This window comes from Cupressus sempervirens, chromosome 4 (assembly GCF_028749045.1).
Source record: "Cupressus sempervirens isolate cs-2001-9-10 chromosome 4, ASM2874904v1, whole genome shotgun sequence".
Taxonomy (NCBI): Eukaryota; Viridiplantae; Streptophyta; class Pinopsida; order Cupressales; family Cupressaceae; genus Cupressus; species Cupressus sempervirens.
Window position 1 is genome coordinate 873507889 of NC_143121.1, and position 22759 is coordinate 873530647.

Sequence of the window (22759 nt, forward strand, 5' to 3'; positions counted from 1 at the left end):
CCTCTTCAACATATCTTTGCTGTTCTCTTCCAACCTTCTTTCAACTGTGCTTGAACTTCCTCAAAGGTTGGTTACCTTCCTCCTTGCTGTGCCTACGTCTGTGGAGGGAAGGTTGGCATGGAAGGTTGAGAGCGTGCCGAATGAGGATTTTCCTTTCTTGAGAGTTAATCGTCACTGTGACCATTTTGTTCTCCAGATATATTATTGTTCGCTAGGTTCCAGAGAGTTTCTTCCATAAGTCGTTGAGTGTCATTGATCTATGCTTCATTCTATGAAAGATCCCTCAGTGGTGCTATCACTTCCGCCAGAGTGGGTTCTTGATCTACCATTGTATCAATTGAGTGGGATCTCTTTCATTTCCATCCATAAACTTTCATTCACTCTCCACAGACCAGCAAGATCACTCGCTCTAATACCACTGTAATATACCCAATTTGGCAAGGAAACTTTTTTGTCGTACAGAAAGATGAATGTGGGGGTTGTACAATGTAGATTCTATACGGATGGGAAAGTGAAGGAGTGGCGTACAAATGGGGAAGTGAAGGGAGTGATGTACGGATTTGGTTTTTACGATAGATGGAAGGAGTACGGGTTAAGGAGTTTGACGTATGGAGTTGGAGGAGGGGTGAGTGAAGTGTGTATGGTGGAAATTAGAAGGGTAAGGCTTGACGGCCATACGGTAGGATATGGGGGGTTGTATGGTGATTGGGAGATGTACGGGGGTGGAAGGAATATGTGACTGTACAGTAGGAAGGGAAGTATGGTTGTATGTTCGGAGGAGTATGTGAACGTATGGTAGTAGGAGATGGATAACCGTACGATGGAGAAGATGGATAGTTGTATGGTGGGAAGGAGTTAGAGATGATAGGCATACGAAGGGTGGAGGATGTATAGTGGAGGGAGTCTAGTGAGGGGTACAAAGAGAGAGGTGTACATAGGAGGAGGTGAAGGGCGTACAAATTGGAGGGAACTAGCTAGTCGTGATGGATGGAGATACTAGACTTGGAGTGTGTTGTCGTTAGTGATGCAAAACCCAATACAGGTGAAATTACTAATATAAGCCAAATATTCGCCACTTGTACAGATTAATGCTAATTGCACAGATATAGACCAAATACAAATAATATAGTTCCAATCATGAAATATACAATTGCAGACAAAGATGGTGCTCTAGATGTGCCGGATCCAAATCAAAGTAACACACAATGGGAATAGGGTGAGGGTTGAATCCCACCAAAACTGGAATAGCCAAATAGGGAAGGTCTTCCACTTCCGAAATGACGAAGAATACATAACACTAACAAGAATTCACAGTACAAACAAAATAATCCAAATTGCCTATCAATCACTACTTACATGTCGTACTTAAATACCCTTCGGAAGATCTTCTGAAGGTTTACAAAGAGAGCCGACAACATCACATATAGATGCAATTAATATAAAGAAGTGTCCAAGATTACTAAATTAATCGGCCCATAAACAAAGTTTTGATCATTTATTTTTTATTTGACAAGAACATTATATGCTGATCGAGTTGATCAAGTTGTTGAAGGAATAAGGAAGACCGACCAGAACAATATTGTGAAGATCAAGCAAAGGAAGCGCTAAGTTGACACATGGAGTGTGTGAATCAGTAGTAAGAGATCATAAGACAGAGATTGAGCAAAACAAAGATCTGACCGAGCAAGGTAGTGTTACACCTAACAGATCATTTCACTATTACTCTCTAATCATTGTAATAGAACTAAAGGAAAGTTTCTAAAAGAGGAGAGAACTACTAGGGCATTCTATTGTAGTACTAGTTAAAGGAAAGTTTCTAAAAGACACATCGTCAAGAACCTTTCCAAACAAGAGAAAGGAGTGCAGCATCTGTGGTCAAATTTGGTAAAATATTTCCTTGACCCTTTCTTATTTCAAATTCTAAAAAGGAATCTAACAAAGTTTTAATATGTATAATTTGAGTCTTCATCAAGTCTTCGTGCATTAATGTGTTTGCTTTGTGTCTACATCGTGTTTGCATTGTGTCATCATGCATTAATGTGTCTACTTTGTGCATGCTTTGTATCTTCATTCATACGTTCTTGCATGGGCCATCATAAACTAGCATGTGTACTTTTGCAAGTGTTTAACACATATCCAAAAAAGAGAATGAATCCAAGCTATGAATTAATGGAGATAAATCAATTGCTTGGTGACAAGCAAAGTTGATAGGGGAGGACTGCGATATCCCTGTTAAAATTTAAATTAATAATTAATAAACAAGAATATTTTAATTACTATATATATATAGTTATGATAGAGTATGTTAATCATATGTAACATCATAGGATGTATTATATTATAATAATAATAATAATATTAAAATATTAAAATAAATCAGATAATTAATAATTGAAATTAGAACGATAATCCAATATAATAATAAGTAAATAGTTAAATAATAGTATAATATTATATATAATCCCTTATTCAATATTAAACTAACAATATAAAATTAATTAATGTTACATAATTAATATGTTATAATACTAAAACAATAAAAGAATAAATGATATAATGAAAGGAAGATTACCTATAGTTAGTCATGAGGAGGTGTGATTAAAGAAGAGGTGTGTCCATTTTGGAGGCAGTCACTCCCATGGACAGTATATAAAACGAATTCCAGATTCATTTCATGGAATATCATCTAAGAATTATTATCATTCCTTACTCAAAATTTATCTTATCAAATAGGGACAGAGAATGAGGACATTACACAATCCACCATATTGTAATGTTGAGCCCTTCCTGTTGATTGTATCATCCTTCCATTTGCAGAGCAATTTGCTTCCTTGTAGGACCTGATCTTTATTCTCTTTTCCAAATTCGAAATCTTCTGTTTCGTTGCATTATCTTCAATCTTCCTTTGTTTGCTTCCTTGGATGGCTTGACTTCTCCCAAGCTGTGTAAGTCTCCTTAAGTTGTCATTCCTGCAAGAAAAAATTGAAGAACCTAAAATAATTTTTAAGGTAAACAATTCTTCAAGGATTGGGATTTGCGATATTGAATTAGATTTACATTTAGATGAGGAAATCTAACTTTATTGTTTCAATCACAAACTTTTGATTTGGAAGCCCTTAAAATTCTTGTTGCAAATCTAACTCAAACCTTATATCTCTGCTCCAGAAATGCCTTCAACTCTGCCCTCATTTATGTCATAACTGCATTGACATCAATGACAATAATCAAACACAAAAAAAACCGTTGTAGAATACCTTATGTTTTTCATTAGAAACCTTTATTTTTGAGAATCAAAGCTATCTTTGATCATGAGTATTTTGTATATTAAGGTACCCATATATTATTTGATTAGAAATGTATGATGTATTAATTTACTTTTTCATTAGAAACCTCTATTATGGGGACCATCTAATTTGCTTTTCCACCAAGCAATTTGTGAGTTTACTTTTAGGAACAAACATGCAGATATGTGTATGTGTACATATGTATGGGTTTTATAATTGACTATTAAATTCTGCTTATGGGGCTTCCTTCATCTTAGATGGCATGATTGACTGCTATCTCTTTTAAATTCAACCTGGACATGCACTTGGTTATGTACATTTGGTTATGGTACACAAGTAATTGGATGTAAAGTCTAAAATCTCTAATAGGGACTTGAATTGTGAACAACCATTGCTATTATTAAAGTCTTGACTAGTTCCCTCTTTGAGCTCATTTCATTATATTTAGGTGTCCATATATATATATATATATATATTGGTCCGTGGGTAGATAAGGAAATGCACTAAGTAGTTTCTGGATTAGATTGTGTATATATTTTTTTATCATCAATGTTTCGGATGACACTTTGTGATCCATCATCAGGATGAGAGAGCCAAGGAAGGATATGGAGATAAGGAAATCTCAATTTTATCTAGTAACTTTGTGGGATTTCTTCCAAGTAACATTTCTGTTAACTGTTTCTTAATTTCAATGAAAAAAGTGGCCACATAGTGGCATACAACTTGCCTTCAATGATGTTTATAGCTTTCGGTTCATATTATAACTGTCATTTGTGCTATTGATAAAGTCGTTAAATTATTTTCTTAATCTTTCATTACTTTTAAAGTTTCAAGTCTTTTGATCATTGAAATTGGGTACATCATTTTGAAGATTTCAATAAGAGTTGGCAACATATGTCATAGTTTGGGATTCACATGTTAGCCATCTTAAAATTACACTTTGAAGGTTAACCTTTCCTAAGTGTTTTTCCAATGACACTGGCCTCTTATGTTGCAGGAGTGTTTTTTCAAAAACAGAGTTTCCAGAATTTGGGGCTACCGAATTGCTGCTTAGTAATGGAATGACTATATGTTATAGGTGCACGGATTTTCTTGATGACCAGGTAAAGCATCTCTTGTAGTAGGTTTATTAATTGTATACATTTTTTCTGGATGTCATTGGTATGGTTAAAAGTTTAAAATTTGTTACATCTGTGTTGTTCGTTGCTATAGCTTTATATGTGCATGTGAATTTCCCAGTTTTCTTTTGTTTAAAGTTTTTTGTTAAGCTCTCATTTAACTCTAGTTGCTTTTGCATGATTAGCAGTTTTGGAGTATAAATTTGACCAATCATGAGTGTAAAGTTTGTTATTTAAGGTTTGACAAGTAATGCCACTTGATATTCTAAGCCTCTTATTCTTGTTGATTTGGTGTTTTATTTGTGAACCATCTTTAGTAAATTTTCTCCAATAGCCTTCATATGAAGTGGTTTCTAGCCATTCTAAAATCCATCCAGCAAATTTATATAGTTCACATCCGAGGCCCAAAATAGACATCATTGTATAGTAATCAAAGTTTGAGTTCAAGAGGTCTGTCTCATTGAAGAAGAGCTCTTAGGAGTTTTCAGCTTGGTCTCTCTTTGATCTGGAGAGCAGTTTGGTCCTCTAGGTTGCACTTGTGAAATTTTCCCAACTATTATATGTTGGTATATTCTTGATTTGCTTGATTCACAAATATCTCCTTAATTCTCGAACATAGTACCTCTTCTTTCTTTCACTTATGAGAGGCTTAGACTGTAATACCACTATAATAACCCTTACCAAGTCTTGCCAAAGAATTTTCACTTCCTTGTGTTTATCGAAAAGTTCCAGTTTTTGCTAATAATTGGTAATGTTTGAAAGTTGTTCAGAATGGAAGAAATACAACTTACCAAATTCCTTTCACAGACACACACACAGAATTGAATTGGTTCGTAGATACTAATTTTCTTGTTATTAAATATTACTTAGGGAATTAATAATTATGTATATCAGTTTGAAACAAAGCTTTCTGTAATTCGAAAGTAAACTTTGTGTACCTTATTATCATCGCTCAATTCTTCCTTATTACCTTCTTGATGAAAATTCGCAAACCACTTAATCAATAATTTTGCACCCACGATCCAAAACCTCACTGCCGCTCATGTAATCTCCAATCAGTTTGCTAACAATGCCATAAGTTTTGCATGTATACAATGAAACTCAGTAATAAGTGTCAATATAAGGAAAATTGGAAAGCGATGGAACTTTTGAAAATGAAACTTGGAATTCATAGCATTTCTGTTCTAGATTCTTTCTTTTATGACTATGCATTATGTCCTTTTGCTTTTGATGAATTTTTCATGTGTGTGGGTGTTGTATCAACTAGGCTTTGATACCAGATGCCAAAGAATAATAACCAATTAATAACTGACAATCATCAATAAGTCCCAACCACCAACAATAAAGATTACCCAACAATAATTACACCCACTAGAGGCAAATACCAAAATCTATCGTGGAGATTCAAGCTACATACGAGGGAGTGTCATCACATAGTCAAACTACTTGAGTTACCCTGGACTAGTCTCTCACTAGACCCTAGATCCTCAACGTAAAACATGCGGAACCAGAATACCCTCACATGAAGACGAGGAACACTAGTCATACCTCTTAGTAGGTATCATTCCATTCCCATCCTTAGCCTGTACAAGCACTCAAGGCATGGACGAGCCAACATCTCTATTTATCTTTCTAATGTTTTTCCTAAATATTAATTACTAGAGTATCAATTATTACACAACTTACGATAGGTTATCCTAGTATTGACTACTTTTGGCCTTGAATCCCTATTGTAAGCCACCTGCGTAGAAATGCACCTAGACAACCTCTTCTAAGCTCAAAAATCACAATTGTGTCTCATACCACAAAAACAACAATGATCAAATTCGGATCTTAATAGGAAACCTGAAAATGCATTGGTTCTCAAAAGCCAAGTCAACGTAAATGCTCAACAAAATAAATCCCATGAACATAAATTTCAATTTGAATCATAAAATACATCATAACATCTAGTTGAATGATCATCATAAAAGAAATCTCAAAAGCCTCTGGTGTACATCCTAGTTTGCCAAACTAAACAACTCACATAAAACTATAATGAAACAAACATCACAATAAAATCCCAAATCCATCATAACATAGGACAAAACCCCAAATAGAGCATATAGAAAACCAAGAGTTTCAATCATATGGTTTAAGTTCCATTGTTTTTTGATGTTTAGTTTGGGCCTTCAGGTGTGTTCAATTATAACACTTTACATGTTTTCAAGCTATTGTCTTCATGATTAAATATTTCAGATTACATAGTGATAATATTAATCCATGAATAGAAGCAATAAGAACATATTTATAATTTACTAATGTTCATATTTTTAAAAAATCAATATAATAATAATATTAAATTCTAACAAAACATATTTTAAAATTAAATCTCTCAACCAAGATAATAACATTTTAAAATAATAAACTTCAATTAAATAATTCTTAATTTATAAAAATAACATTACATAACTTTTTAAGGGTCAATTGCTACTGGCATCTAAGCATTGAATAAAAACTAGAACAACCGTTGAATTGGAAAGGCGTTCAACCCCAACTCAAGAATTTCCTTTTATTCATGTATAGTGATTAATCACCAGTGACTAGATATATTATCATTTATAGAAAAATCCATATTCCTTTTTCGAAAGATTCACACCAAACACATGAAACACTTCAATATAACATAATAGAAAATCTCAGTTCCTCAATAATATTGCACTTGTTAGAATTGATTTAGAGCCAACAGGAATATCCTAGTGCCAGATTTGTGAACTCTTATGCCCAATGCATATGCACAAGACGATAAATTTTTTTCCGATACTTAGGAAAGTTGATGTGAAGCTTGTAATACCATTCTCAAGAGTCAGAGTCACCAAATAAGAAGAAATGAATTAATCCACTCAAGTGTAAATGGTCGCAATATTCACTTTATTGCTGTTTCTGCTCTAAATGCCATAGTTTCAAGAGATGTGATATCGGGTGTTTAATGTCACAAGCGTATGCTCTTTCAATGAACTCTTTGTACTTGATACGAATAGGAAGCCCATGATGAATAAAGGATTATCAACTCAACTATTTGAAATACACAAGGTATTGGAAATATTGTGGCATCTAAAATGAGAACAAGTCACCTACAAGCATAAGCGAAAATGCAAGCAATTAGAGGGAATAAGAGCAGTGGTTAGGTTTTGTATTCAAAAGCCAAAATTAGTGATTTACATTAGGAATAGTGAAAGGCGATTTCAATGATTGCATTGGCAAGACTTAACAAACCATTAAGAATAAATAATAAACAATAACAATATTCTCATCCTTCAACTGAAAGATGGTCTACATAAAATATTGACACCATAAAATATTGAGTAAAATGATCCTGGTTTAACTTCACAAATACGATTGCATTGAATATAAATTGCAATCTCAATTTCATAGGTACCTGATGCCTTCATAGATTTCTGGTTTAATATTATCCTTCTATCAACTTGTAAACTAAGCCAACTTTGAATAAAATTGGGATACTTTACTTTTTCTCTTCTGTAAATCATTTCCAATCCCAAATGAATAATCTGTGTGACCCTTCCTCTAGCTAGGGCAGGCCTCTCGCTGCCACAAATGGCTTCTGTGCGTATCCATTCTAAGAATACAAAATTTGAAAAATGCTTGATCAAATTAAAGAGAAATTATTTATCCATTCATACTTCATCTTTCCCCAAAGTTCTTTTTATAATCATATTATTTACTCTTTTCCCATATCGTTATTATAGTGACTTAAATTAGGTTTTATTAAAGTTGTTTAAATTAATTTCTAATCATACTACCTTTTAATTTAAATCCTAGGTAATAATATTAATTAATTAATTAATTTTAATATTTTTTCTTCATTTAACTCTAACAAATAAAACGGGGAACTACATAAGCAAAATTAATTGTATTTCAAAATAAATAGATATCAATCAATCAATAACCCATATTTGTAATGTCCGCTTTTTAGTAGTGCTCGGACTTTAGAGTTAGGCCTATCAATCAATCCTCGTGGGCCAAGGAGTTGATAAGAGGGCCATTTGTGTAATTACTTTGGCTTGTCACTTGGTTTTATATGGTTTGGATAAGACATTATATTTTTATAATATAATGTAATCTGTGCTTTATATTATCATGATATTTTAATATTATTAAAGTGCAACTATAAAAATATTATATTAGAAGGGGGAATACTCTAGAAAGTTCAATTAAAAATTATTTTATGTCCTCCTGAAGGAGGCTACACTCTTCGAGGAAAATAATAAATAGAAGGGGAGCCTTATTATTGATCATCCAATATTTGACATCTTTTTTGCTTAAAAGTTTGTGGAGCCAAGGGTTTCTATAGGTTGGTACATTGATAATTGGGAACAAACACTCCGATTGATTCACATAACTAAGTTTGTGAAAGATCCTTGAAAGGATTGTAGTTATTGCAAGAGATAAATCAATGTTCTCATCGCGCCAAGTTTGTGTCCTAGGGCTGACATTGTGAACAAACAATAGAAGAAATAATTCTGATGCCAATCTTCGTCATATTGTAATGATGTTGAGATCTTGCAATTTTGGTCATGGAGGCTTGTTTATGCATCAATTTCTTATGGGTAGATGGATGCTCTATTTTGTGAGTGTTTGCAAATTTTTTTTGGGTGGGTTTGAAGGCTTTCCTAAGATTAAAGGTGACATGATGTAACTTCCCACTCGAGAACCCGAGAGAAATTAACCTATTATGCTACAATGTTTACGAAACTAGTTCTTTCTTAAATGTTTATACATGAATACATAGAGACAACATTTGAATAGAAAGTCTCCAAGATAAGAATAAAAATGATAATGGTACAGATGCATCAATGAATATCCAATATCAGTCTCAATTTGAGGGAGACCCAATGGTAAGAAGCGACGACCTCCTGACCTCGTGGTAGCTCAGTCAGGCACTACTCCCATCGCGTAGGGGAGATAATGTACGATATAGACATAGATATGAAATCACAAAAATCAAATCCTGGGCAAGGAATCTTGATAGCTCAGTCTACCTCAAGGGTAACAAACAGCTCATAAAGAGAGAACAACCAAAGTCGAAAAGACAATCAACCAATCCCAACGTTACATACCCAAGCCAATAACAAACACCAAGTATAAATGAATTAGAAAATTGAAGAGATACAACCATGGAAGGAATACCGACTTCTAAATTAAATGTTAATAATCAACAAATAAATAACTTTCATCAATGAGAATAAATCACCGATCAGTAATTCCAATAGTAATACATCACTAGAGGAAAATACAAAATCTATAAAGGACACTCAGGCTACATACTGAGGAGTGTGATCACATGGTCAAACTACTTGAGTTACCTTGGACTGATCTCTTAGTAGACCCTGAACCCTCAAGCGTAGAGTTACCTTGGAGGAGTCACTCTGGACCCCATACCTTCAATACGGCATTTGTGGAACTAGAAATACCCTCTCAAGAAGATGAGAAGCACTAGTCATACCTCTCATTAGGCATCATCCCATTCCTCTTAAGTTTATATCATGCAACTCTGATAATATACTGATCTAAGCTTCTAGATCGATCAAGATCAGTCTATATAGGCCTATATATAATTGCTGTTTCCCTTCTTATAATCGGCATCTCTTTAGGGCAGTATTATTAATAACTAAATTAATAAACAAAGTTAGTTTAGTTACTAACCAATAGTCATCAAATAATAGTCGCCGATTTCTTGGAATGAAGTAAAGCCGACCGAGAGAAGGACATGCCTTTTTAAGGACACGCCCTTTGGTTGTTGTATTAAGGTAGGGTGTAGATGTGGATAAAGGACACACAAAAAATACAAGTCTGCTCCTTTAGCATCTACAACCATATACAATTTATTGTAGGGATAAGAACATTTTCCAGAATAGATATTATACTATTGGTAACACTTCATACAAGTCTGATATACAAAAGATCATCTTGAGCAAGTAGATTGAAGGCATTGTATCAGTTTGATTGTTCAGAATTTGTAGAAACTTTACATGGTATCAGAGCTCTGGTAGTCGAACCTAGGCTCTGCAAATTAACAATCAGACCCAAGGACAGGTTTGATGGAAAATAACACTTTGTTGCTTGGAAATTTAGAATCATGATGATTCTTGAAGACAATGACGCAAAACAGTATGTTGATAAAAAATCCAAGTAACCTGATGCTGAACCTCATAAAACTATCTGGAGTAAAGGAAATAGGAAAGCCATTCAAATCATATTTAGATGGAGTGAAAAATGAAATAGTACCTATGCTAATGAGGCATCAAACAACATCTAATATGATGAAGGCATTATTAAATGCAACGAGGTTAACAATGCAACTAGAATCCTTGCACTAATGATGCAACTAAATCATATACAGATAAAGAAGGGAGAATCTATGAATTCATACTTCCTAAGGGTGGCTAGTCTAAGAGATGAACTTGCAAGTATAGGGACCATAATTGAAGACAAAGAGCTAACACTTATGGCTATAGATGGATTACCAGATTCATGGGAAACATTCTCACAAGGAGTAAGTGCTAGAGACAATCTTCCAGAGTTCAATAGACTTAAAGGAGATTGCCTTCAAGAAGAAGAAGGGTAATTAAAGAAATGACTAACCTAAGAAAGATTTATCCAAAATATTATGCTTCAAATGTGAAGAATTTGGACACTATATATCTAATTGCCTTGAGAATACAAAGCAACAAGTAAATTGTACAAACGTTACCAGGAAAGAAGAAAACTATGATCTTGAGAATCGTGTATTGTACTCTACACTATCAAATGAAGTATCAAGCAAAGCATGGGTAATTGATAGTGGATCATCTCAACACATTACAGGATACAAAGAAGTACTAGATTCAATATCAGAAGAAGTTGATAGTGAAGCTTCCATTGGTGATAATTCCTCTCATTCAGTCAAAGGAATTGGGAATTGCACCTTGAAACTAAAGTTAGGTATTTCTCTACATCTCAAAAGATTACTCTATGTACTAGAAATAAAGAGGAATCTATTCTTTGTTATAGCACTTAAAGATGATGGACATAATGTTGCATTCATAGACGGTAAAGTAATGACCTGGTCTAAGAACTCTTCGTTTAAGAAATCAAAGTTGATTAGTCAAAAAAAGGGATTCTTGTAACAATTAAATACAGAACCTAGTGAACCTATTCAAGCCTTAACTCATGAAGCTGCTGATATAAATGAAATATGGCACAAAAGGTTAGGACATCTAAATTTCAAAGCCTTATCGACTATGGAGAAGATGGTTACTGGCTTACCTAAGTTGAATAAATATCATTCAAGCATATGCAAGGGATGCACTCTGGGTAAAAACACCAAAAGTCCATTTCATGATAACAGTAGAAAAGCTAACAATGTTTGGAATTAGTCCACTCAGATTTATGTGGACCTATGTCTGTTCCTTCTCTTGGAGGATTTTGGTACTATATACTTATTATAGATGACTTCTCTAGGAAAACTTGCATTTACTTCTTAAAATGTAAAGAACCAAAAGAAATCCTTAAGAGATTTAAAGAATTCAAAACCTTAACTGAAAACTTATCAGGCTACAAAATTAAAACTCTTAGGACTGATAATGGAGGGGAATATATTTCAGATTTGTTTAAAGAGTTTTGTAAAGAAGTAGGAATTAAGAGGGAGCATACTGTTCCTTATAACCCACAACAAAACAAGGTAGCAAAAAGGAATAATAAAACAATTATAGAAGCAACAAGAGCTATGATATTTGATTAAAGTTTAGAATATTATTTTTGGGCAGAAGCCTTTTGTATAGCAATCTACATTCAAAAGAGAAGTCCTCACTCCCACCTTAGAAATAAAACTACTGAAGAAGTCTTTACTTAAGTTAAACCTGATATAATCCATCTTAGGAGATTTGGGTGCCTAGTATATATACATGTTCCAAAAGAAAAGAGAACTAAGTTAGAACCCTCTGAGAGGAAATTTATTTTTGTCTTGGTCCTTCTTTACTTTATCCTTTGTCTCCTTAAGTCCTTTCTCTGTTAGCAAGATCATTTTTGATTTGAACTGCATGCTCTGAAGCCATTCGAACAAAGGTTCATCTCCCTTGGGCAAGATCTTTGCTTCGACAGCTTCCTTTGCCTTCATTTGAATAATCATCTTCAGAAGAGAGATACGATCATCACTCTTCACTCTTTCTCTGGCCAAAGTATTTCTATTTTGTCGAGATGTTATCCTTCTCTGCTTCTAATCTTAAGATGACATTACAAATTTGCTCTATAATAGAGACTCCCTCCAATTTGAGCTTCCTAGTCCAGTCCTTACCAATTTGGCCAAAGTGCTTATCTTCCTAAAGCTGAGAGATAAGGGCTTGAACTTCGGTAGTAGTAGGATTACTTGTCACTGGCATTTCGGAGATACTTGCCGATGGAGTGACCAATTGTCTAATAAATCTGTTCAGCTCTTCTATCTCTGCCTTCATCCTAATCTTTGACAACTTGAGACTCTCCAGTTGTCCTTCAATTACTTCGTTGGTTGACTTCCACAAGCCAACCTTGGTGTCATGTCTGGCCTCTCCAAGATCCACTGAGTGTAGAGTGAAATCATCTATGGACATATCTTCAATCCGTCCATCCTTGGTGGGTTTTGCAATTTCCATTGTCAGGTGCCCTGTTTCTGGATCTTGTCCCAAAATAGGCAAGGTCTTCTGCTTCTTAACCTTATTCAAAGCAGATCTAGAACGAACTGCAAGAAATAATGTATCCTTACTGGGAGCACCTTTGTAATGCCCCCCACCCCCAAGATATTATAAACACTTTGGGACAAGTACTTGAATTCTTTAATCTTCTTCCAAAATTATCAATATTACCATTAGATTGGAATTATAATAATGTGAAAATGTACTCTTAAAGAAGTAGAAGAATTGTATCTAAGGACCAATTCCTCCTATGTTTGAAATATGCAATTCATAATATTTATGGTCTTTGACAGGACAAAGCGTTGTGTTGCAGTTGATGGAAAAATATCTTGAAGACTTATACTATAGAAGGAACTATTATGATTATTAGATCCTTCAGTATTAAGTATGTGTTTTGATAATGCTGTGTCCAATTGGGTACCTCACAATATAGAAATGGTTGAATGGTGTCAGTCTAATTATTAGTTGACACAGATTTGTGCCTTCTTGATATGAGGTGTATTTTCAGCACATTATATATTGAACTTGTGCTAAGTAGACTTGCGTTGGAGTATAATTGGGTACCTCACAATATGGAAATGGTTGAATGGTGTCAGTCTAATTATTAGTTTACACAGATTTGTGCCCTCTTGATATGAGGTGTATTTTCAGCGCATTATATATTGAACTTGTGCTAAGTAGACTTGCATTGGACTATATTTGTTTAAATATGGTCAAGTTTTATTGACTATGTAGTATATTCCCCTTTTCGATGATTGTTGTTGCTGCACGTATGCTATATGTCGTTCATAGTTGCAGAGTTTTGAAAGGATTTAAGGTGGTGCATGGGAAGTGTTCTTTCACGTCGAAGGGAGTGCACAATTTGTATTTGTAACGTTGCCAAAGTAATGTTTGCCACCTGTCCAAGGTAATCAATTATATTACTGCTCCGCTATTTCTTTATTGTAGCTCCTCTGATCACCCGTCCTCTGTTTTTTTTTTGTTCTCCCTCGTATATTTTTCGTAACATCCTTGCTGGTGTCTTTTTATATATTCAATGATAGAGGAGACGCCCTTTAGAAAGGTGGTGTCTGTTCATAGGCTATATTTGAGATATATATTTCACTTGATTAAAAATATTATTATTATTAAAATTATAATTATCTATATTTTATTATAATATCAATTAGAATTTTCTTTTGTTTGTTATTATTATTATAAGAATAATAATAATAATAATTAATATGATAATGTTTTATTGTATAATAGACCAATGATAAATTATTTTGGATATGTATTTATACTATTCATTAGAAAATTATTATTTATTTAATAGGATATTATTAATTTATTTTTATATTGATTATTAAATTTTATTATAGAAATGGGGTCATGACAGCCTTCATCCTTCCTCTTTCTCTTCTTCTCCAAAGTGTCCTCCAACCAGGAATCTGTGACTATCACCTTGGAGGCCGTCCCAAGTGAGTCTATGCTAAATATCTTTTTCTTGACTGGAGTGATTGTCACCGCAGTCGAGCAGAAGGGGTTCTTTGGGGCTTGAGAAGAGCTCTGTCTTTTCTCCGCCTCAGAGGTTTTCTTAGCTGCCTCATCAGATTCAGTAGATTCAGTGCTACTGCTTCTTCCATGTCCTAAATCCACTATCTGCGCTGGAGAGCTACTTGGTTGCAGAAGTGTAGCACTTACTTGCGAAACTGGGCTATTATGAGGCGAGGGAACTGGGGTGACATGAGGAGAGGAGATTGGGGTAATAGCACTATCTTTTGACTTCTCCGTCTTCTCCTTCTCAGCATTAGTTTGGGTTCCAATAACTGGGAGGGAGCCATCTTGACAAGTCTTAGCCACAGGGATATTCTTGTCTGGAGGTTGATCACCTCCCCCTGATGGTTGGGTTGGTCCTTGAGTGATGGCTAAGGTTGCACCTATTGTGCCACCTTGAGAGGAGGAAGGAGCTACAGCTGCTAGTGAAGCTTGAGCTGGTGTGCTTTTACTTCTACTAAGCTACTCGTAAGACTCACAACATAAAGGAAAACCACTCGGCTATGAAATGTGGGGGAAAGGGAAAGATGAAAAATCTAATGAAGACTCTTTCCACCTAAGGGAGCTTAAAACTAGACTTGGACATACCTAGGCTTAACTAAGACACAAAACTCTCCACTTTTATAAAATGGTCACACGGTGAAAAGTGGGGCAACAGATAGATCACTTCAGGAAAAGACTTGGTATGGTTGAATTGTAATACATTTGTATTCTTTAATTATTAATAAAATAATTTTGAGATAATGAACACTTGTATAAAAGGCATTATGGGAGATGACAATCTATTAGATAATGTGTTCAACACTAGAGAACTACTGTTAGATCTGGATGAGTTCAAGATCACATTGTAATATAGACACTTATATGGCTATAATCACAACTTGATAAAGGAAGAATTTAATCATTCTTCGGATTTTATCTTATGAATTGGTAGATCTTAACTCAGGATCATATTGTGATATAGGCCTCTCAGTATCTATGAGTCACAACTTTGATAAAGGAAGAATTTAATCATTCTCCAGATTTTATCTTCTATATTGCATTCCATGCAATACCATTATCACTAGTATAAGTGATAAGTCATATCATAGGTATAATAACATGACATTGTATGATGTGTTCAATGATACCACATGCTTAAAAGATTTAGATAGATATAGAGTATCAATCTATGCTTATTCATCTTAATTGATGATGCTAGATATGTTATCTCTTAGTATGATTATCGAGTTAAGAGGGAGTGTTAACTTTATATCATGTGACTCTGATAATATACTAATCTAAACTTCCAGATTGATCAAGATTAGTCTATACAAGCCTATGAATAATTGCTATTTCCCTTATAATCGACGTCTCTTTAGGGAAATATTATTAATAACTAAATTAATAAACAAAGTTAGTTTAGTTACTAACCAATAGTCATCAAATAATAGTCCTCGATTTCTTGGAATGAAATAAAGTTGTAGAGAGGGACATGCCTTTTCAAGGACATGCCCTTTGGTTGATGTATTTAGGTAGGGTGTAGATGTGGATAAAGGGCACACAAAAAATACAAGTTCGCTCCTTTAGCATCTATAGCCATATATGATATATTGTAGGGATAAGAATATTTCCAAAATAGATATTATACTATTGGTAACACTTCATACAAGTCTGATATACAAAAGATCATCTTCAGCAAGTAGATTGAAGGCATTGTATTAGTTTGATTGTTCATAATTTGTAGAAACTTTACAATTCCCATCCTTAGCCTATACAAGCACACAAGGCATGTGCGAGGAAACATCTCTATTTATCTTTTTAAATTGTGTTTAAATAATTAATTTACCATGTTATCACTTATTACACAACTTACAATGCGTTACCCTGGAAGCCTCTTTGGGTCCCGACCCCCATTGCAAGCCATTCCCATAGGATGCACCTAGGCTACCTTCTCAAAACACACAAATCACAATTGTGTCCTATACCACAAAAGTACTAATAATCGAATTTAGTTCCATGGCAAGCAACTCGAAATGCATTGGTTCTCAAGGCTCAAATCATCATAAATGCTCATGAAAATAAATCTCAATTTGAATCATAAAATTACTATAGTAATAGATAAGTCGTCTATTATTAGTTAATGGTTATCTATTGAAAATATCTAATTAGCTTTAGTTTGCTTTCGTTTTTTTTGCTTTCTCTAGAATAGAATGTTTCTATTCTTTACGATCATTTCCTAAGGAAACATTGTCTCATTCTTTTGTATAAATTGATTGTCTGGTCTCTATTAATAACAAGCAAGTATTTACCAGTTACTTCGTAATATGGTATCAACGCTAATACTTAAATTTTTTTAAAGAAATTTATAATTTCTTCTTGAAATTATTTGTTTAAATTTTTTCAAATTTTTTTAGTTAATTTCTCTAAAACCCGCCTAGGGTTTTCTGCTTGGAGAAATTTGAATCAGCCAAAACTCGGGTTTGAAATCTCTGTGCAAATCGTGGTCCATTTTCTTTATCCAAGTATTTACAAGGAGCTCGCAGATATTTCTTGGCATTTTTTTTGCTTGAAAAATCACAAAACAAAGTCTAGTTTCTTCTGCTACGGCGCACGACCTAGTCGTTCTTGGTTGTCATTTTTAGATGGCTCAGCTCCTGTCGAATCCGCATTTTTTTGAGGTCAAACACAGTCGTTTTCAGAGCGCTTTGTGTTTTTTTAATCAAAACAAACACACTGCCATTGCCAAATCAACCATTTTTTTCTAGAAAATCAACATTTTTTTGCAGATTCGACCTCCATGGCCACCGACTGAATTTTTTGCTCGAAACCCTAATTTTTGGAGTCGAAAAAATATTTTGATATCAAATTCTTAATGGGATTTTCGAGAGCTCAATTGGGTTGTCATCCATTTTTTTGGGTGCCTTGATCTTTGTGCCTCAATTTTTGAGCCAGTGGATTCAGAAAACGATAGCTTATTTCTTCTGTGTTTATCGAGCTCTCTTCAAGGTCCTCTGATTTTTCTGGGTCTTCCTTTTTTTGCCTTGAAGAATGTGCCTTCACAGATTTTCATTGAAAAATGTGCCATGGCATCTTTGACAAATTTTCTGCTCAAGCATAACTCCAAATCTAATGGTCGAAATTATGGCACTTGGAAACAATGGGTCATCGCAATTTTTGAATATTTGAACACCAATCAACTTGTTCTGGGTGTTATGAAGCATCCGACTTCTCCGAGTCCTGATTAAGATACATGGGATCTGAATAATCGAGAGGCAGTGATGCTTCTCAAATTATCCGTGGTTGATGATCAACTTTCTTAGATTCCACCTGGCAAGACAGCTTCCGAGATTTGGAAACATCTAAAAGGTCTTCATGAGACTTCTGACTAAAGCAAAGCCTTCTTTCTGAAAAACATTCTGTTTTCTATTGTCGTAGATGAGCGCACATCGGTTCAGGCACACCTGAATTGGATTCAGGAAATCCATGATTAGTTACTTGCCATCGGTCGCAAGATGGAGGAAGAGGATATTGTGGTTATCACTCTTCAGAGTTCCCCAAAATCCTATGAGCATTTTATTGAGACTCTCAACATCACATCTTTTGGTGTTGATTTGAAGTTCACTGATCTCTGCACATTGCTGCTTTAGCAAGATCAGTGGAAATGACAGTTCGATAGTAGCTCCAGTTCCACCTCCACAGAGCAAGCCTTTGTTGCGAAATCCTTTGAGAAGGATAGAGGCAAGTTTCGGTAGCCATCTCAGCAGAAGTCTTCTGCTCCAGCATCAGATGGTTCCAGAAAGAAGAACATTCAATGCAACTACTGCCACAAGTTTGGACACATGAAGGTTGAATGTCGGAAACGCTTGGCTGCATAGTCTAAGCAATCAAGTTTGCAGCCCAAAGCAAACAATGTAGAGCACATTGAGCAGGCAGAATCTGCCTTTTACGCCTTCATGGCTAAAAGACCTACAGATCATGTGAAGTCATCTGTTTGGTACATTGATCCAGGTGCCTCTCGTCATGTCACTCACTACAGAGACTGGTTTACTGACTACTAGCCTTATTCAAACTGTATTATTTTTGGTGGCGAAGAAGAGTACACAGTTGTCGGTAAAGGCAACATTCAGATTTAGTCTGTTGGGAGGAATCTCATATTCCTTGATGTGTGTTACATTCCAGGGATGGAACTAAATCTACTCTGAATCAGTTGTTGCGACATTCTCCATAGTTGGTAATCACTATTAGTTCACATCAGTGCACCATCACTGATTGAGCGACAAAGTCTACTATTGCAGTGGGTCTTGAGGATCATGGTCTTTTCAGACTTAACAATTCTAGTGATTCTCAGGACTAAGCTATGGCTATTCGATGGTCTTCTGTTAGCACACTTTGGCATCAACAATATGGGCACTTAAATGTGCATTATCTCTCACAACTTGCTTGAGATGAGCTTGTTCTTGGATTGCCAAAGATTCAGACTCAATAGCTTGGAGTTTGTGATGCATGCTAGGCTAGAAGCAACATCGCACACCTTTCACCAGTGGTGATCAATGGTGAGCTTGTCAGGTACTTCAGCTTGTTCATGCTGATATCTACGGCCCTATGACCACTCCTTCTGTTCTTGGGTCTAGGTATTTTCTGTTGTTTGTTAATGATTTCAGTAGAAAAATGTGGGTGTATTTCCTTAAAAAAAAGCATATTCATTTTCTGTATTTCAAAAGTTTAAACCTTTAGTTGAAAACGAGTGCAAAATCTATTATTACTCTTAGATCAGACAATGGGGGGGAATTTTGTTCTAATGCTTTCTCCAGCTTCTTGGATACACATTGCATCAAATGCTAGTTAACCACACCCCACATGCCACAACAGTACAGTGTAGTTGAATGTTGGAACGGGACAATCATCGAGATGGCTTGTTCCATGCTCGAACACAAACATGTTCCGAAGCAGTTTTGGGCAGAAGTAGTTAACACTGTAGTTTATCTGTTGAACCGGTTACGCATAGTGGCGGTCAAAGGTAAAACTCCGTAAGAGGCCTGGTTAGGTCGCAAGCCCAGAATCAGTCACTTGAAGGTTTTTGGCTCTCTTGCTTTTGTTTGGATCCCTGATGTGTCATGCATGAAGTTTTATGCCAAGAGTCAAAAACTCATGCTTGCTGGATATAGCAGTCTTCACAAAGTTTACCGCCTGATCGATGTCGAGACATCTTGTCTCATCTCCAATCATGTAATCTTTGATGAGTAGCGATTACTTTTCATGCTTGTTTCTCCTATTCCTAATCCAACAGACTAGCCTATGCAGGCTCATGATTTGGGAATTCAGCTTCCATTAGGTCCACCTGATGGGAAGGCTCCAGTAGCTCCTGTAGCTCCAGTTATACCAGTGATACCTATATAGACACCTCCAGCTTCTCCTACAGGATCACCTCGCTTTGTAGATGCTTCACCTGAGTTTGATCCAAATTCTTCTTATGAGGATCTTGCTGATCAAGCATCTCCTAGTACTAATTTTGGTCATTCTCCTATTCGACCTAAGTGGTGGGCTAAGGTACTTGCTCATTTTCATAATGATGAGCTCATTGATGGGAGAACTACTCGAAAAAAGAGCAAAACTACAGATTCTATTAACTTTGCTTTCATGGCCAACATTCATAGTGTGTTTGAACCTCAAACATATTCCGAGGCTAAAGGAATTCCAGAGTGGGAACAGATCATGACATCTGAACACTAGAGCCTGTTGAAAAACAACACCTGGGTCCTTTCTGATCTTCCATTAGGGAAGAAACCCATTGGTTGCAAAGGGTCTACAAAATCAAGTACAAATCAGATGGTACTTTGGATAAGTACAAAGCTCGTTTAGTGGTGAAGGGCTTTTCTTAGCGTCAGGGCATTGATTATGAGTAGACCTTTGCTCCTACTGCAAAGATGAGCACCATCAGATTAGTCCTAGTCATGGCAACACAGTTTGGCTAGAAGGTTCTTCTGGCATAGTTGGACTGACAAAAAAATACTGTTGTCAATCTGCCAAACCTCAATACCTAAAGAATAATGAAGCAATCCGAGATCTGTCATATCAAAAGTTTTGGATAGATCCTGTTTGATTTTTGAAATCAAATGTTCTTAACTCCCAGTGATGATCAAATCATCCACAGACAACAAAAATAAGAATATCATTACCAGAGTGTTTAATATACAGATTACTGTCTGACGAGCTATGCTGAAATCCTTGAGCAACCAACTACTGATCAATCTTTATGTACCAAGCCCGAGGGGCCTGTTTAAGACCATAGAGGGCCTTTTGGAGTCTACATACTTTTGGTTCTTAATCGGCAACCTTGAAACCTGGGGGTTGCATCATGTAGACTTCTTCCTGTAATTCACCATTGAGAAAAGCACTCTTCACATCCATCTGATGAACTTTCCAACCATACTGAGCTGCAATGGCAAGAAGTAGGCGAATAGTGCTCATCTTGGCTGTTGGGGCAAAGTTCTCCTCATAGTCAATGCCTTTGCGCTGAGTGAATCCTCGAGTAACAAGTTTGGCTTTGTATTTGTCCATGGTACAATCTGCATGGTACTTGACCTTATAGACCCATTTACAGCTAATGGGTTTCTTCCCAGGAGGGAGATTTGAAAGAACCCAGGTGTGATTCTTTTGAAGACTTTGAAGCTCAACATCCATTGCTTGTTCACATTTTGGAATTCCTTTGGCCTCTGCATATGTCTAGGGCTCAGGGATACTGTGGATGTTGGCCATAAGAGCAACATTAATTGTGTTGTGCTGAATGCTCTTATTTCTGGAGGTTCTACCCTCATTGAGGTCATCAGGACGAAGATCACTATTCGTTTGAGGCCACCATTTTGGCCGAAGAGTCGAGGAGCCAATATCAGATGCTATCGGAATAGTTGGATGAGGAGCAGGAGTAGGAGCTATATTCTTTGGAGCTAGTTGAGGTGGTGTATTAGTAGCATCATATGACTCATATAAAATAGGACCCAAGTCAGAGATTGCTGAAGATTGAATCTTAGAATGTGGCGGGGAGGAAGAGAGCTGAAATGATCCGAGTTCCTTATCAAGAACATCATCACGATTGAAGGTTAAATGATCAGTGTTTACATCAATCAGTCTGTAGGCCTTATGTGTGTGACTGTATCTTGTAAACATGAGTTTCTGGCTTTTGGAATCCAACTTAGTGCGTTTGGCATAAGGAATCCATACATATGCTAGAGAGCCAAAAACTTTTAAATGGTTGATCCGAGGTTTGCGACCAGACTGGGCTTCCTCAGGAGTCTTATGATTAACTGCAAAGGGTGGGTGATCGGTTAAGAAGGTAGACAGTTGTGGATATCGCTTCTGCCCAATATTTTCTAGGAACATTTCTATGTTCTAGCATAGCCCTAGCCATTTATGTGATGGTACAGTTTCGACGCTCTACAACACCGTTCTGCTGAGGGGTGTGAAGTGTGGTGAACTGATGTCTACTGCCATGAGTAGTATAGAAGGAAGAGAAAGTAGAAGAACAAAATTCCCCCCCCCCCCCCATTATAGGTCCTAAGAGTACGGATGGGGGAACCAAACTCTTTTTCTACTAGGGCTTTAAACTGCTAAAATATAGGAAAAGCATTGGATTTTGCTTAAGGAAATATATCCACATTTTGCGACTGAAATCATCCACAAAGAGTAAGAAGTATCTGTTCCCAGAAACAGAAGGAGTATTCATAGGATCACATACATCAGTGTGGACCAGCTGGAGTGCTTTAGATGCCCACCATGATTCACCATTTTTAAATGGTGTCCTATGTTGCTTCCTTGCTTGGCAAGCTCTGCAAATGCGATGGTTTTGGGTCTGGCTATCAGGTAGGCCATGGACTAAATTATCTCGAGCAAGTTGTGCTAGATATTGAATGTCCAGGTGACCGAATCGTTGATGCCAAAGGCTGTTGAGAGTTGATGATTTGGCAATGTAGGCACGCTCAAGGGAATAGCTTGAATCTACAAGTCTATAAATACCATGATCCTCAAGACTGACATCAAGTGTAGTGCGAGAAGCATGATCAATAATCGAACACTTATGTCCACTGAAAACGACATCCAGCCGAGGGGAGTGCTTTATAATCTGACTAACAGACAGAAG

At 35.9% G+C, this 22759-nt stretch overlaps 1 protein-coding gene across 8 annotated transcripts in view; it reads left to right on the forward strand.

Annotated features, from left to right (window-relative positions):
• LOC149564185 (Insulinase (Peptidase family M16) protein) overlaps nt 1-22759 on the forward strand; it is a 226061-nt gene that overhangs the window by 84949 nt on the left and 118353 nt on the right. For all 8 annotated transcript variants that reach the window (XM_089827253.1, XM_089827250.1, XM_089827252.1 and 5 more), the window contains one exon: nt 4282-4387. In XM_089827253.1, coding sequence (XP_089683379.1) covers nt 4282-4387 — 106 coding nt within the window. The remainder of the gene's footprint in view (nt 1-4281; nt 4388-22759) is intronic.